General features: G+C 45.4%; 1 protein-coding gene across 1 annotated transcript in view; it reads left to right on the top strand.

Moving 5' to 3' along the window:
* Nucleotides 1-15,125, top strand: part of LOC139547010 (nck-associated protein 5-like) — an 88,957-nt gene that overhangs the window by 11,701 nt on the left and 62,131 nt on the right. Inside the window, exons 4-5 of the mRNA XM_071356042.1 lie at nt 4,011-4,079; nt 11,672-11,710. Of these exons, the coding sequence (XP_071212143.1) occupies nt 4,011-4,079; nt 11,672-11,710 (108 nt within the window). The remainder of the gene's footprint in view (nt 1-4,010; nt 4,080-11,671; nt 11,711-15,125) is intronic.

The following is a 15,125-nucleotide window of genomic DNA, read 5'->3' as shown; positions in this document are numbered from 1 at the left end:
TATTATTGATTCGCCTGCGTTTCCGGTGGTACTAGGGATTCCCTGGCTGGCCCGGCACAATCCTAAAATTTCGTGGAAACAGGGGGTTCTCCAGGGGTGGTCAAAGGAGTGTTCTGGAAGGTGTTTGGGAGTTTCCATCGGTGCCACGTCGGTGGAAAGTCCAGACCAGGGTTCCACGGTGCGCATTCCCCCCGAGTATGCCGATTTGGCAATCGCTTTCAGTAAAAAGAAAGCGACTAAATTACCACCTTATCGACCGGGAAGGGATTGTGCGATAGATCTCCAGGTAGACGCTGCGCTTCCCAAGAGTCACGTGTACCCATTGTCCCAAGAGGAGACGGTGGCTATGGAGACATATGTCACTGAGTCTCTGGGACAGGGGTACATTCGGTCCTCCATCTCACCCGCCTCCTCGAGTTTCTTTTTTGTGAAGAAAAAGGAGGGAGGTTTGCGTCCGTGTATTGATTATAGAGGTCTAAATGCCATCACAGTGGGGTTTAGTTACCCACTACCTCTCATTGCTACGGCAATGGAATCATTTCACGGAGCGCAGTTCTTCACAAAATTGGATCTCAGGAGCGCGTATAGTCTGGTGCGTATTCGGAAAGGAGACGAGTGGAAAACCGCATTTAGTACCACATCGGGCCATTATGAGTACTGCGTCATGCCGTATGGGTTAAAGAATGCTCCAGCCGTTTTCCAATCCTTTGTAGACGATATTCTCAGGGACCTGCACGGGCAGGGAGTGGTTGTTTATATCGATGACATTCTGATCTACTCAGCCACTTACGCCGCGCATGTGTCTCTGGTGCGCAAGGTGCTTGGTAGACTACTGGAGCATGACCTATATGTCAAGGCTGAGAAGTGTGTGTTCTCCAAACGAGCCGTCTCTTTTCTGGGTTATCGCATTTCCACCTCGGGCGTGGTGGTAGGGAGTGACCGCATTAAGGCCGTGCGTAATTGGCCGACTCCGACCACGGTAAAAGAAGTGCAGCGGTTTTTGGGTTTTGCCAACTACTACCGGAGGTTTATCCGGGGTTTTGGCCAGGTGGCAGCTCCTATTACCTCACTGCTAAAGGGGGGTCCGGTGCGTTTGCAGTGGTCAGCAAAAGCGGACGGAGCTTTCAACAGGTTGAAGGCGCTGTTCACGGATGCGCCCGTGTTGGCACATCCGGATCCCTCTCTAGCATTCATAGTGGAGGTGGACGCGTTCGAGGCTGGGGTAGGTGCCGTGCTATCACAGCGCTCTGGTACGCCACCAAAACTCCACCCCTGTGCTTTCTTCTCGAAGAAGCTCAGCCCAGCGGAGCGTAACTATGATGTGGGGGACCGGGAGTTGTTAGCAGTGGTCAGTGCCCTGAAGGTGTGGAGACACTGGCTTGAGGGGGCTAAGCACCCTTTTCTCATCTGGACCGACCACCAGAATCTGGAGTATATTCGGGCAGCCAGGAGACTGAATCCACGTCAAGCAAGGTGGGCCATGTTCTTTACCCGATTCCAGTTTACCTTAACGTATAGACCGGGCTCCCAGAACGTAAAGGCGGATGCACTGTCCCGTTTTTACGACTCGGACGATCGGCCCACCGAACCCACTCCCATCCTTCCCGCCTCTAGGCTGATAGCACCAGTGGTGTGGGAAGTGGACTCGGACATCGAGCGGGCGTTACGGGCGGAACCCGCTCCTCCTCAGTGTCCGGTGGGGCGGAAGTACGTGCCGCTTGGTGTCCGGGACAAATTGATTCGGTGGGCTCATGTTCTACCCTCCTCGGGTCACCCTGGGGTGAAGAGGACAGTGGGGAGCCTTCGGGGAAGGTATTGGTGGCCTACCTTGGCAAGAGACGTTAGGGTTTATGTTTCCTCCTGTTCGGTATGCGCCCAGAGTAAGGCTCCTAGGCACCTTCCTAGAGGGAAGTTACAACCCCTCCCCGTTCCACAACGGCCTTGGTCGCACCTGTCCGTAGATTTTCTGACCGATCTTCCCCCGTCTCAGGGGAACACTACGGTACTGGTGATTGTGGATCGGTTCTCGAAGTCCTGTCGTCTCCTCCCGTTGCCCGGTATTCCTACAGCCCTACAGACTGCGGAGGCATTATTCACCCACGTCTTCCGGCACTACGGGGTGCCGGAGGACATTGTTTCTGATCGGGGTCCCCAATTCACGTCCCGAGTATGGAGGGCGTTTATGGAGCGGTTGGGGGTCTCGGTCAGCCTTACCTCCGGTTATCACCCTGAGAGTAATGGGCAGGTGGAGAGAGTGAACCAGGAGGTGGGTAGGTTTCTGCGGTCGTATTGTCAGGACCGGCCAGGGGAGTGGGCGAGATACATTCCCTGGGCCGAAATGGCCCAGAACTCACTACGCCACTCCTCTACTAACATGTCCCCCTTTCAGTGTGTATTGGGGTACCAGCCGGTCCTGGCACCATGGCATCCGAGCCAGACCGAGGCTCCTGCGGTGGAGGAATGGGTGCAGCGCTCCAAGGAGACATGGAGAGCCGTCCAGGAATCACTTCAACAAGCTAGTGGACGGCAGAAGAGGAGTGCTGACCGCCACCGCAGTGAGGCCCCCGTGTTTGTACCGGGGGACAGGGTCTGGCTCTCGACCCGAAACCTGCCCCTCCGCTTGCCCTGCCGGAAGCTGGGTCCGCAGTGTGTAGGGCCCTTCAAAGTCCTGAGGAGAATAAACGAGGTGTGTTATCGATTACAACTCCCTTCCTATTATCGTATTAACCCCTCGTTTCATGTGTCTCTCCTCAGGCCGGTGGTAGCTGGTCCCCTGCAGGACGGTGAGGTACCGGAGGTCCCTCCTCCCCCTCTGGACATCGAGGGGTCCCCGGCGTACACGATACGGGCCATTCTGGACTCGAGACGCCGGGTGAGGGGCCTGCAGTACCTCGTGGACTGGGAGGGGTACGGTCCGGAGGAGAGGTGCTGGGTACCGGTGGGGGACATTTTGGATCCGTCTATGCTGAGGGATTTCCATCGCCTCCATCCGGATCGCCCTGCACCTCGTCCTCCGGGTCGACCTCGAGGCCGGTGTCGGCGCGCTGCGGGAGCCGCGCGTCAAAGGGGGGGTACTGTCACGACTTCGACCGAGGCAGGCTCTCCTTCCCGTTCGGGTGGCGTTCGGCGGTCGTCGTCACCGGCCTATTAGCTGCCACTGATCCTTTTCTCCCCCTCCCTATGTGTTTATTGGGCGCACCTGTTTTGTATGAGGGTTAATTAGTTGGGCTTATTTAATCAGCCGGCATACACGTTTCTTTGTGCGGGATTGTTTGTTTGTAAGTGGTGGTGTTTGTTTCGTGCATCGTGTTTGCTGTACTGTTTTCGTATTCCCCGTGTCTGGGGTTGTTTAAGTGGTCACCCAGTGTGTTAGTTGGGTGGCCTAGTTTTCTTCATGTTCATTAAAGAACATTTGGTTATTGCACCTGCTGTTGCCTGCGCTTGACTTCCACTCCGACACCCAGGCCTTACAACTGAACTAATAATTACAATAGAAAGCCACCTTGCTCGCTTCTGTATTCATGGAATGGATCCGTTCCTGATTGGAAACCTTCTACCAGTAATTTCATTCCACCTGGGACACCTCCAGGAGACCTGGTGGCTCTTAGGGATGGGATTGAGATACCACAGATTTATAGCATTATCCACTGACTGTGTATACCTTGGCGGATAGGCCTCATAAGGCCCTTATTGACATATCACTCCAGTGAGAAAGAGATTGTAGAATAGTAAGCAAAGAGGTGATGTACAGATTGTGTTGTGAACCAAAAGGGTTCTTCAAAGGGTTCTACCACGGGGACAGCTGAGGAACCCTTTCAAGTTTGAGAAATAACAAACAAGTCTAAGAGTATAAGAGTTACCTTCAGCTCAGTCAAGAGCTGATGTGTATACAAGTGGTATATTTATCTGTAATTGTTTAAAGATTGATATTTAGAATATATTTATATGGACACGTGAAAGTGTTTTTGTGTGTACATATTCAGTTTATCTGGAGGTGTTTGATATTACAGGTGGAGAACTCTGCCTTGACAAAGGAGAACGACAACCAGAGGAGGCAGTATGAACGCTGTCTGGATGAGGTGAGTGACTCTTTCTCTCTCTCTCGCTCTCTCTCTCTCTCTCTCTCCGACGCACAGACACACAAAAACAGGCACACTCGCAGAAGAAGACACAGATACACACATACTCACACAGTTAAGTCAACAATCACAAGCGGAAGCACTTACTCATTCCTTTGTAATTGTATCAGCCCTTCTCAACCCATTTTTTTTCATTAGTAAATAGACGCTTATCAAGATATTGATCGTCGTAAATGCTCTGTCGATGCAGTGCCGGAATCTAGATTGCAATCAGCTGCTGGATGAGACAGACGCAAGAATCAGGGGCAATTTACGCCAGAACTGGCATAGACTTTCAAGTTCACCAGAGAGTGTTTGCATCTCAAATGTCCCCCTATTCCTTATGTAGTGCACTACTTTTGACCAGGGCGGTGCCATTTAGGGTGCCATTTGGGCCGAAGCCAGGGAGTTCACTGGGTTTACTCTAAGCTGAAATACTTTATAGGGTCTGGAAAGAACAAGAAATTACTGCAGTTTCCTTATGGAAACAGACATAGAGTCTGTTTCTTAACCTGTTTTTCAGGTTTTTGAATCTGATGAGAGTAAAAGCAGCAGGTAGTGGGGCGGCAGGTAGCCTAGCGGTTAGCGCGTTGAACTAGTAACCGCAAAGTTTGCAAGATCGAATCCCAGAGCTGACAAGGTAAAAATCTGTCATTCTGCCCCTGAACAAGGCAGTTAACCCACACTAGGCCGTCATTGAAAATAAGAATTTGTTCATAACTGACTTGCCTAGATAAATAAAAAGCTAGAATCCTTAGTTGCTACATCAATTTTTGGACGTGTAAATTAATGATATATACCCATTGACTCTTCAAGAATTTAACTTATTGAACTAAAACCCCTAAATATAACCTTGGTTTAACCCAATGTTTGTAAACAAAGTAAATGTAGGGCGGCGCACAATTGGCCCAGCGTTGTCCGGGTTTGGCCGGGGTAGGCTGTCATTGCAAATAAGAATTTGTTCTTAACTGACTAGCCTAGTTAAATCAAGGTTAAATCAAAATAAATTGTGTTCATGAGAGTCCCATTAGTTTTTAGGCCAAACTGTTTGGATGCTACTTCGGGATGTGTCCTGGTCTGACAAACAGCGCTGTACCTCTTCCACTTCCACCGTAGATGCGGAAGGGTGACAGGCGGATACGTGGACTGAGACGCAGCCCATGCAAAAAACAGATATCTCTAGCTTAGACCGACAGATTTTGATGGGGATTTTTTTATATTATGTTACGTAGATTGAATCACCAGTGCGTCAATAGACTAGAGGCAGTTACCATGGCGCTATCCTCTTGAATTTGAAGTATTCAGGGAGAAGACAAAATGTTTCGAAGCAACTGTAGTGAGAGTAATTCACTCTGTATGGGTTGAGAACTTGTTATAGTTTGTGCATGGGCTTTTTTTGGGCCAATCTCTCAGGGTGCTCTGTGTCATGACTTCTGAGACAAGTTGTCGTGACAGCTGGATTAAAGGGCGACATTTTCTACTGAATTAAAATGGTACCACTGAGTCATAACTACATGTGTTGATTCAGAACCGAGTCAAGTCAAGCTAAGCTACACTGTGCCTGCACTAGCCCAGTTGTTCGTCCACCATACTTTCAGGAACAGTGCTGAAATGGACAATGTGATTTTATTTTTTAGCAGAACCAGCATGATACACTTCTGGTTGACACAATTGTCTTTCAGACAAAAAATAATATTGTCTGTGTTCAAGTTTCTGCTTATGTTTACTGCTATGTATGAATATTCAGCCTTCCTCCCATCCTCCAGCTCTTATGAATATTACATAAGGAGAGCTTAACTCATTAGATTAAATTATGCAATGTAATAAGCAGTGAATTAGTGGTCACTGTGATGCAACCAGCCAGTTCATCTTTGTCACCGGTAGCAACTCATCAGCTAACACAGTACCCTCCAAAAGGACCACTGTCTTCTGTAAGGATCTTAAGTCTAAAGTCACATTTCTACAGCATCTCTGCCCCCTACCAGCTCACACAGTCAGCAATGTGCAGTGCACTCAACATCACTCTTGACATCCCCAATTTTTTTTGGAATGATCAGCACGTTCTCTGAAACTAAACTACATAATTGCTCAATTATATAACTGAGATCAAGTAATAAGTTCAAGCCCTTCATGACATTCTGCTACCTTCATTCATATTGCATATTCAAGGCTACCAACTCAACAAAATGTTTTTTAACTGCGTGGAAGCGAACCGAGGGCCTCTCACATTAAAAGCCTTTTTCTTGAAAAGACAGGAGATTTCGACCAAGATAATAAATAGAGCAGTTAAAAAAAATTGCAATGGCAAGATGACATTGAAAAGGTAAAAGAGGAGACTTGACCAGGATCCAGTCTAAGTAAAAGATTTAATACAGAACTTTCGAAAGGTACAGGTAGTCATGAGAATGCAAAAGGCCTGATGGTAAAAAGGACTCTTCAAGGTGTCGAAAGCATTCCAAAGGGATGCTGGCCCATGTTGACTCCAATGCCTCCCACAGTTGTGTCAAGTTGGCTAGATGTCCTTTGGGTAGTGGACCATTCTTGATAAACACGGGAAACTGTTGTGCGTGAATACCCACCAGCGTTGCAGTGCTTGATACAAACCGGTGCGCCTGGCACTACATAACCCATTCTAAGGCACTTAAATATTTTTTCTTGCCCTTTCACCCTCTGAATGGACAATCCTATATCAGCGGGAAGTAGGTGTGTTGAGGGTGCTGCACCCCCCCCCCCAAAAAACCCCAATAATAATAATACAAAAATAGCACTAAGTAGTGCACTGGGCCTTTACTAGTACTGTATTAGCAGACCGATACAGCCGTATTTAGTGAGGGCAAAAACATTTTTCCTGCCCCCATGTCGACAAACAATTATTAACAACCTCCCGCCAACTAAAACATCGCAGCAACCCCACACCCAAACATCTTCCTGGGGCTATGCACAATCCATGTTTCAAGGCTTAAAAATCATTCTTTAATCTGTCTCCTCCCCTTCCCCTACACTGATTGAAGTGGATTTAACAAGTGACATCAATAAGGGATCATAACTTTCACCTGGATTCATATCGTGGAAAGAGCATGTGTTCTTAATGTTTTGTACACGTAGTGTAGTCATGAGAATGCAACATGGCTGACGGTAAAAAAGGCAAGTGGCAAAAAAATTGCTAATCATTTTTCTTTGTTTTAAGACATAGTAATTTTGAATTACGCATACATGCATCAGTACAGACGATGGTCGATATGATACTGATACAACATTCAATTGAACTATGAGAACAGTGAGACATTTTCTACTTTGGATACAGTGTGGTGTTCAGCAGCCTAAAGCCATTTCAAGGTTTGGATTGTCACGAGTTGAGGCCTCCATCTGGGTCAGCCTCCACAACAGGCAGGCGATAAAAGGTGTATAAGGGGATAACCTTGTAAAACCTGGAGTAACACATGTGCAAACTAATCCCCTAATTATCTCTCTCCCTCTGACCAACAAACACTAGAGTTTAACCATGGCTTAAGTAAGCACCTGTACTTAATGAGGGGTGTGGCCAATTTGCACCTACACTGTTCCAATGCCTGGGCTGCGATCAGTACATAAAAATGTAATAGAATAAAATTGAAAGGAAACGGTGCTGTAGTGAACGATCAGTTGAAAAACAGGGGGGGGGGGTTGGGTTTGTGGGTTCAAAATGCAACGCTTCCCTTTAAATACGTCACTCGTTGCTTCAAGCCAAATCAAATCAAATGTATTTATATAGCCCTTCTTCATCAGCTGATATATCAAAGTGCTGTACAGAAACCCAGCCTAAAACCCCAAACAGCAAGCAATGCAGGTGTAGAAGCACGGTGGCTAGGAAAAACTCCCTAGAAAGGCCAAAACCTAGGAAGAAACCTAGAGAGGAACCAGGCTATGAGGGGTGGCCAGTCCTCTTCTGGCTGTGCCGGGTGGAGATTAAAACAGAACATGGCCAAGATGTTCAAATGTTCATAAATGACCAGCATGGTCGAATAATAATAATCACAGTAGTTGTCGAGTGTGCAACAGGTCAGCACTTCAGGAGTAAATGTCAGTTGACTTTTCATAGCCGATCATTGAGAGTATCTCTACCGCTCCTCCTGTCTCTAGAGAGTTGAAAACAGCAGGTCTGGGACAGGTTGCTTGTCCAGTGAACAGGTCAGGGTTCCATAGCCGCAGGCAGAACAGTTGAAACTGGAGCAGCAGCACGGCCAGGTGGACTGGGGACAGCAAGGAGTCATCATGCCAGGTAGTCCTGAGGCATGGTCCTAGGGCTCAGGTCCTCCAAGAGAGAGAAAGAAAGAAAGAAAGAAAGAGAGAGAGAAAGAGAGAGAGAAAGAGAGAGAGAAAGAGAGAATTACAGAGAGCATACTTAAATTCACACAGGACACCGGATAAGACAGGAGAAATACTCCAGATATAACAGACTGACCCTAGCCCCCGACACATAAACTACTGCAGCATAAATACTGGAGGCTGAGACAGGAGGGGTCACAAGCCACACCCCAGCACATCCACCGAATGTAGGAAACGTATCTCAAAGTCTGTTCAAGAACGTTTTGGGAAAATGTGTCGTTCAGTACAAACCGTTCCGCAACTTAGCAAACGTTCAAGTGAACTGAATGCACCCCTGTTCTAAACACACACACACACACACACACACACACACACACACACACACACAATTCTTCAACTGTAGAAATGTAGATGATAGTATTAACGGGTGTCACACGGAGTTACTGGAAGTTCGGAGTTCCGACTGGGAAATTTCACTTGAACAACGCTCCAAGTCGTAATTACATGTGGGAAACTCAGAGAAAATGATCTTACCCGAGTTGCCGAGGTAGTGGCGTTTCACCACTGGCCTTTCACCACTGGCCTTTCACCTTTTCAACAAAAAGATTACAACAAATCCGTTTTTTAGAATTACAAACTTATCAATGCGGATAATGTAGCTAGTTTCACCATATTGTCAATGTTAAGCAAACAAGTTACCTTTCTTATTAGCAAAGTTAGCTTGCTTATCTAGATAGCTAAAATCGTATTGGTTCAATAATGACTCTGACTTTAATAGCACTTGAACACAGTCATGTCAGACTCACGACTTCTTAGCGACAGTTCGAAATTTACTGGGGTGGGTGGTCCAAAGTAGGGGACGGTTGTGTGTGTTTTTATTGGGCACAAAGGAGGGTGGTGCATTTTTCCCCCTGGTTTACATTCACCCTTTTGCAGGTTTTACTATATGTACTGAATTAAAATACAAATGTGTTCTTGCAACAATTTCAAAGATTTGACTTATTTACAGTTCACATAAGGAATTCAGTTAATTGAAATGAATTCATTAGGCCCTAATCTATGGATTTCACATGACAGGGCAGGGGTAAAGCCATGGGTCGATGTGGGAGGGCATAAGCCCATCCACTTGGCATCCAGGCCCACCCACTGGGGAGCCTAGCCCAGCCAATCAGAATGAGTTTTTACCCACAAAAGGGCTTTATTACAGATAGAAATACCTCTCAGCACCCCCACCCCCCTCAGACTATCCCGCAGTTGAAGAAGCCGGATGTGGAGGTCCTGGGCTGGTGTGGTTGCACGTGATCTATGGTTGTGAGGACGGTTGGACGTACTGGCAAATTCTCTAAAACAACGTGGAAGGCAGCTTATGGTGGAGAAATGAAAATTCAATTCTCTGGCAACTGCTCTGGTGGATATTTTTGCAGTCAGCATGCCAATTCCATCTATGGCATTATGTTGTGTGACAAAACTGCACATTTTAAAGTGGCCTTTAATTGTCCCCAGCACAAGGTGCACCTGTGTAACGATCATACCGTTTTATCAGCTTCTTGATATGCCACACCTGGTAGGTGGCTGTATTATCTTGGCAAAGGAGACATGCTCACTAACAGACATGTAAACAAATTTGTGCTAAACTATTTTGAGAAATACGCTTTTTCTGTGAATGGAAAATGTCAGGGATTTTTTTTTCATGAAACATGGGCCCAACACATTACATATGTTGCGTTTATATTTTTGCTCAGTGTAATTTATTCCATACTAGCCAAATTTCCTCATCTGCTTGCATGCGCCTCCCCTATATGAAGGTGTTTTGGTACTTCCCTTATGCAATTGACAACGCTTTACCGCGCACTAACTATGCTACAGGTCAATATAGTCTATCCTGCCCTCTCTCCACCGTTCATAGTGACAATGTGCTAACTAGCAATCACACCACATAAAATCCTTCAAAGCTGCACCAATTTTCAATTTTCAAAAGCGGAGAGGCCAGGTGAGTCATTGAGCATGAAAGAACAGTGAAGAGATGAGACACAGATCAACAAGCTACCCTCTTGATCTTGTTTAGGGACAGCACAATTATCCTACCTAGACTAGCCCACAACACCATATTGCAATGAATAATTGCATTATTGTTTTCAAGTGAGTACAAAATTATACTCTAGGCTGTAAACTGAAGTGAAAATGTCATTTAAATAATTGCGCAAAGGCCCTGTGATTTGAACATTTAATTCCATGAATTTTGACAGTTTATAAGTTAGAATGCACTGTCTGTCTATATTTTACGTTCTGATACTGAGATGCACTGTGTGTCGCGGATCATCATTCTCCCAAGTCGTCCTATAATAATGTGGCCACCTATGCTCCTAGCAGGCCCAGTTATTCAGGAAGGCTTAACGCACACTCTGCTTCCTCTCCGTTCTGAGCGGCAATATAGCATCAACTTTATAGCATCAATTCTATAGCATAAAATCTGATTTCCACCTAGCTGATCATTGTCTGCCGCTGGCTCTTATCGTAGTGTAGGTCTAATGGAACAGGCAGGGAGAGTTAGGTCGTTCGTGGTGGTTGGCAAACCTTCTAGCCCTGAGTAGCTTCGACGGTGCCACAAAAGCATGCTGAAGTGGGAAAGTCGGTATCCACGTTTATAAACACAGGGTCGTTATTGTCGTTATAGTCATTGTCACTTGTGGTCGTATGTTATGTTGTTATATCGGAGGGGGAAGGTGTGAAGTCGTTTTTTACATTAGGGGGGGGTCGTGTAAAGAATTAAAATATGTTGGGGAGGGATGGTGCAAGGAGAGGGTCGTGTGAAAATATTTTTTACGTTGGGATGGGGGTGCATTTTATTTTTATGACACCTCAAGTTGGACCACCCGTGACCTGTCCCTTATTAGGAAGTTTCCCACGTCTGACGAGCATCTGAACACTCCATCAATATTGTTGATAATATTGAATGAAAATAACAAGTAGAGCCCTTGAAACGAACAACCAATTGAGACAACAATTAAAACATCGGGGGAAGTGAATAAACGTCCCCAGTGAAGATCTGCTTCTTCACACAAACGTTACACAACAAGCCTGGAAGAATCAAATCCAAATTGTATCAGTCACAAACACATATTTAGCAGATGTTGTTGTGCGTGAATGTTGACTGAATGTCGTCTTAACTTTTCTTTGAGAGTGTTGCTTATGCGACGTCTCTCTATTTCATTTACCTCTCTTCTCTCTTCCCCATCTTCCTCTTCAAGGTGGCCAATCAGGTGGTTCAAGCTCTCCTCACTCAAAAGGTTTGTCTTCGTTTTGTTTTGATTGAAGCATCGTTAAATAAGTCTTACCAAGTCTAATGGAGGCTATGAGAGAAATAACGGTGGAATGTCATAACGATATATAGTTGTGTACTAGGTAGCAAGTCATGTCTGGGTGTAACTGAAAGACCACATGCTCACTTTAGCTGTTAGTGTATACGAATTTCTGCGGACTTGCCATGTAGTCCATCGGCCAGCAGGCCAAATTTCACATATTTATCCACTTTGGGGTAGCAAAGTCTAACGATGATTTTCATTAAGGTCCATGTCTGTGGGCAATACAGTGCATTCGGAAAGTATTCAGACTCCTTGACTTTTTCCACATTTTGTTACGTGACAGCCTTATTCTAAAATTGATTCAATTGTTTTTTCCCCCCTCATCAATCTTCACACAATATCCCATAATGACAAGGCAAAAACAGATTATTCAATTTTTTTGCAAATGTATACAAATAAAAATCTTAAATGTCACATTTACGTAAGTATTGAGAATCTTTACTCAATACTTTGTTAAAACACCTTTGGCTACAGTGGTTACAGCTTCGATTCTTCTTGGGTATGATGCTAAAAGCTTGGCACACCTGTATTTGGGGAGTTTCTCCCATTCTTCTCTGCAGAACCTCTCAAGCTCTATCAGGTTGGAAGGGGAGCGTCGCTGCACAGCTATTTTCAGTTCTCTCCAGACATGTTCGATCAGGTTCAAGTCCGGGCTCTGGCTGACATTCAGGGACTTGTCCCGGAGCCACTCCTGCGTCGTCTTGGCTGTGGGCTTAAGGTTGTTGTCCTGTTGGAAGGTGAACCTTCACCCCAGTCTGAGGTCTTGAGCGCTCTGGAGCAGGTTTTCATCAAGGATCTTCACTGTAGGGATGGTGCCAGGTTTCCTCATTGGTCAATATTGTTTTCATTAGAATAGAGAATCTTGTTTCTCCTGGTCTGAGAGTCCATTATGTGCCTTTTTTCAAGCTCAAAGCGGGCTGTCATGTGCCTTTTACTGAGGAGAGGCTTCAGTCTGGCTACTCTACCATAAAGCTCTGATTGGTGGAGTGCTGCAGAGATGGTTGTCCTTCTGGAAGGTTCTCCCATCTCCACAGAGGAACTCTTGAGCTCTGTCAGAGTGAGTCACCTCCCTGATCAAGGCCCTTCTCCCCCGATTGCTCAGTGTGGCCAGTCGGCCAGCTCTAGGAAGAGTCTTGGTGGTTCCAAACTTCTTCCATTTAAGTACAGTACCAGTAAATATTTTGGACACATCTACTCATTCAAGGGTTTTTCTTTATTTTTACAATGTTATATATTGTAGAATAATAGTGAAGACATGAAAACTATGAAATAACACATACGGAAACATGTATTAACCAAAAATCAAAATCTATTTTATATTTGAGATTCTTCAAATTAGCCACCCTTTGCCTAGATGACAGCTTTGTACACTCTTGGGATTTTCTCAACAAGCTTCACCTGGAATGCTTTTCCAATAGTCTTGAAGGAGTTCCCACATATGCTGAGCACTTGCTGGCTGCTTTTCCTTCACTCATAGGTCCAACTTCTCCTAAACCTTCTCAATTGGGTTGTGGTAAGGTGATTGTGGATGCCAGGTCATCTGATGCAGCACTCCATCACTCTCCTTCTTGGTCAAATAGCTTTTACACTGCCTGGAGGTGTGTTGGGTCATTGTCCTGTTGAAAAACAAATGATAGTCCCACAAAGCGCAAACCAGATGGGATGGCGTATCACTGCAGAATGCTGTGGTAGCCATGCTGGTTAAGTTTGCCTTGATTTCTGAATACATGTTGTTGGAAGCCACTGTGTTCTTGGGGACCTTCAATGCTGCAAAAATGTTTTGATAACCTTCCCCAGATCTGTGCTTCGACACAATCTTGTCTTGGAGCTCTACGGACAATTCCTTCGACCTCATGGCTTGGTTTTTGCTCTGACATGAACTGTCAACAGTGGGACCTTACAGTTGAATTCAGAAGTTTACATACACTTAGGTTGGAGTCATTAAAATTCGTTTTTCAACCACTTCACACATTTCTTGTTAACAAACTATAGTTTTGGCAGGTTGGTATGGACATCTACTTTGTGCATGACACAAGTCATTTTTCCAACAATTGTTTACAGACAGATTATTTCACTTATAAATCATTGTATCACAATCCCAGTGGGTCAGAAGATTTCAAACAGCTTGGAAAATTCCAGAAAATTCTGTCATGGCTTTAGAAGCTTTGGAAGGAGACATGATCCCAAGCATACTTCCAAAGTTTTCTGCTCTTTTGCACATCAGTATTTCTACTTGCACATCATCGTCTGTACATCTATCACTCCAGTTTTAATTTGCTAAATTGTATTTACTTCGCTACTATGGCCTATTTGTTGCCTTACCTCCTCACGCCATTTGCACACACTGTATACAGACTTTTGTTTTTTTCTATTGTGTTATTGACTGTGCGCTTGTTTATTCCATGTGTAACTCTATGTTGTTGTTTGTGTCGCACTGCTTTGCTTTGTCTTGGCCAGGTCGCAGTTGTAAATGAGAACCTGGCCATCTATGAATATCTGAACATCTTGGCCATGTTCTGTTATAATCTCCACCCGGCACAGCCAGCAGAGGACTTGCCACCTCTCATAGCCTGGTTCCTCTCTAGGTTTCTTCCTAGGTTCTGGCCTTTCTAGGGAGATTTTCCTACCCACCGTGCTTCTATACCTGCATTGCTTGCTGTTTGGGGTTTTAGGCTGGGTTTCTGTACAGCACTTTGTGACATCAGCTGATGTCAGAAGGGCTTAAATAAATACATTTAATTTAACTAGCCTACCTGGTTAAATAAAGGTGAAAAAAAATTGAGGTGTTCCTGTGGATGTATTTCAAGGCCTACCTTCAAACTCAGTGCCTCTTTGCTTGACATCATGGGAATATCAAAGATCTTAAAAAGTAAGATCTTTGTCCCCATGTGCAGTTGCAAACCGTAGTCTGGCTTTTTCATGGCGGATTTGGAGCAGTGGCTTCTTCCTTGCTGAGCGGCCTTTCAGGTTATGTCGATATAGGACTCGTTTACCTGTGGATATAGATACTTTTGTACCCGTTTCCTCCAGCATCTTCACAAGGTCCTTTGCTGTTGTTGTGGGATTGATTTGCACTTTTTGCACCAAAGTATGTTCATCTCTAGGAGACAGAACACGTCTCCTTCCTGAGCGGTATGACAGATGCGTGGTCCCATGGTGTTTATACTTTCGTACTTTTGTTTGTACAGATGAACGTGATACCTTCAGGCATTTGGAAATTGCTCCCAAGGATGAACTAGACTTGTGGAGGTCTACAAAAAATTTTCTGAGGTCTTGGCTGATTTCTTTAGATATTCCCATGATGTCAAGCAAAGAGTCACTGAGTTTGAAGGTAGGCCTT

Source organism: Salvelinus alpinus, chromosome 20, assembly GCF_045679555.1.
Source record: "Salvelinus alpinus chromosome 20, SLU_Salpinus.1, whole genome shotgun sequence".
NCBI lineage: Eukaryota > Metazoa > Chordata > Actinopteri > Salmoniformes > Salmonidae > Salvelinus > Salvelinus alpinus.
The sequence above is the reverse complement of the archived record's forward strand: the minus strand, read 5'-3'. Positions and strand labels throughout refer to the sequence as shown.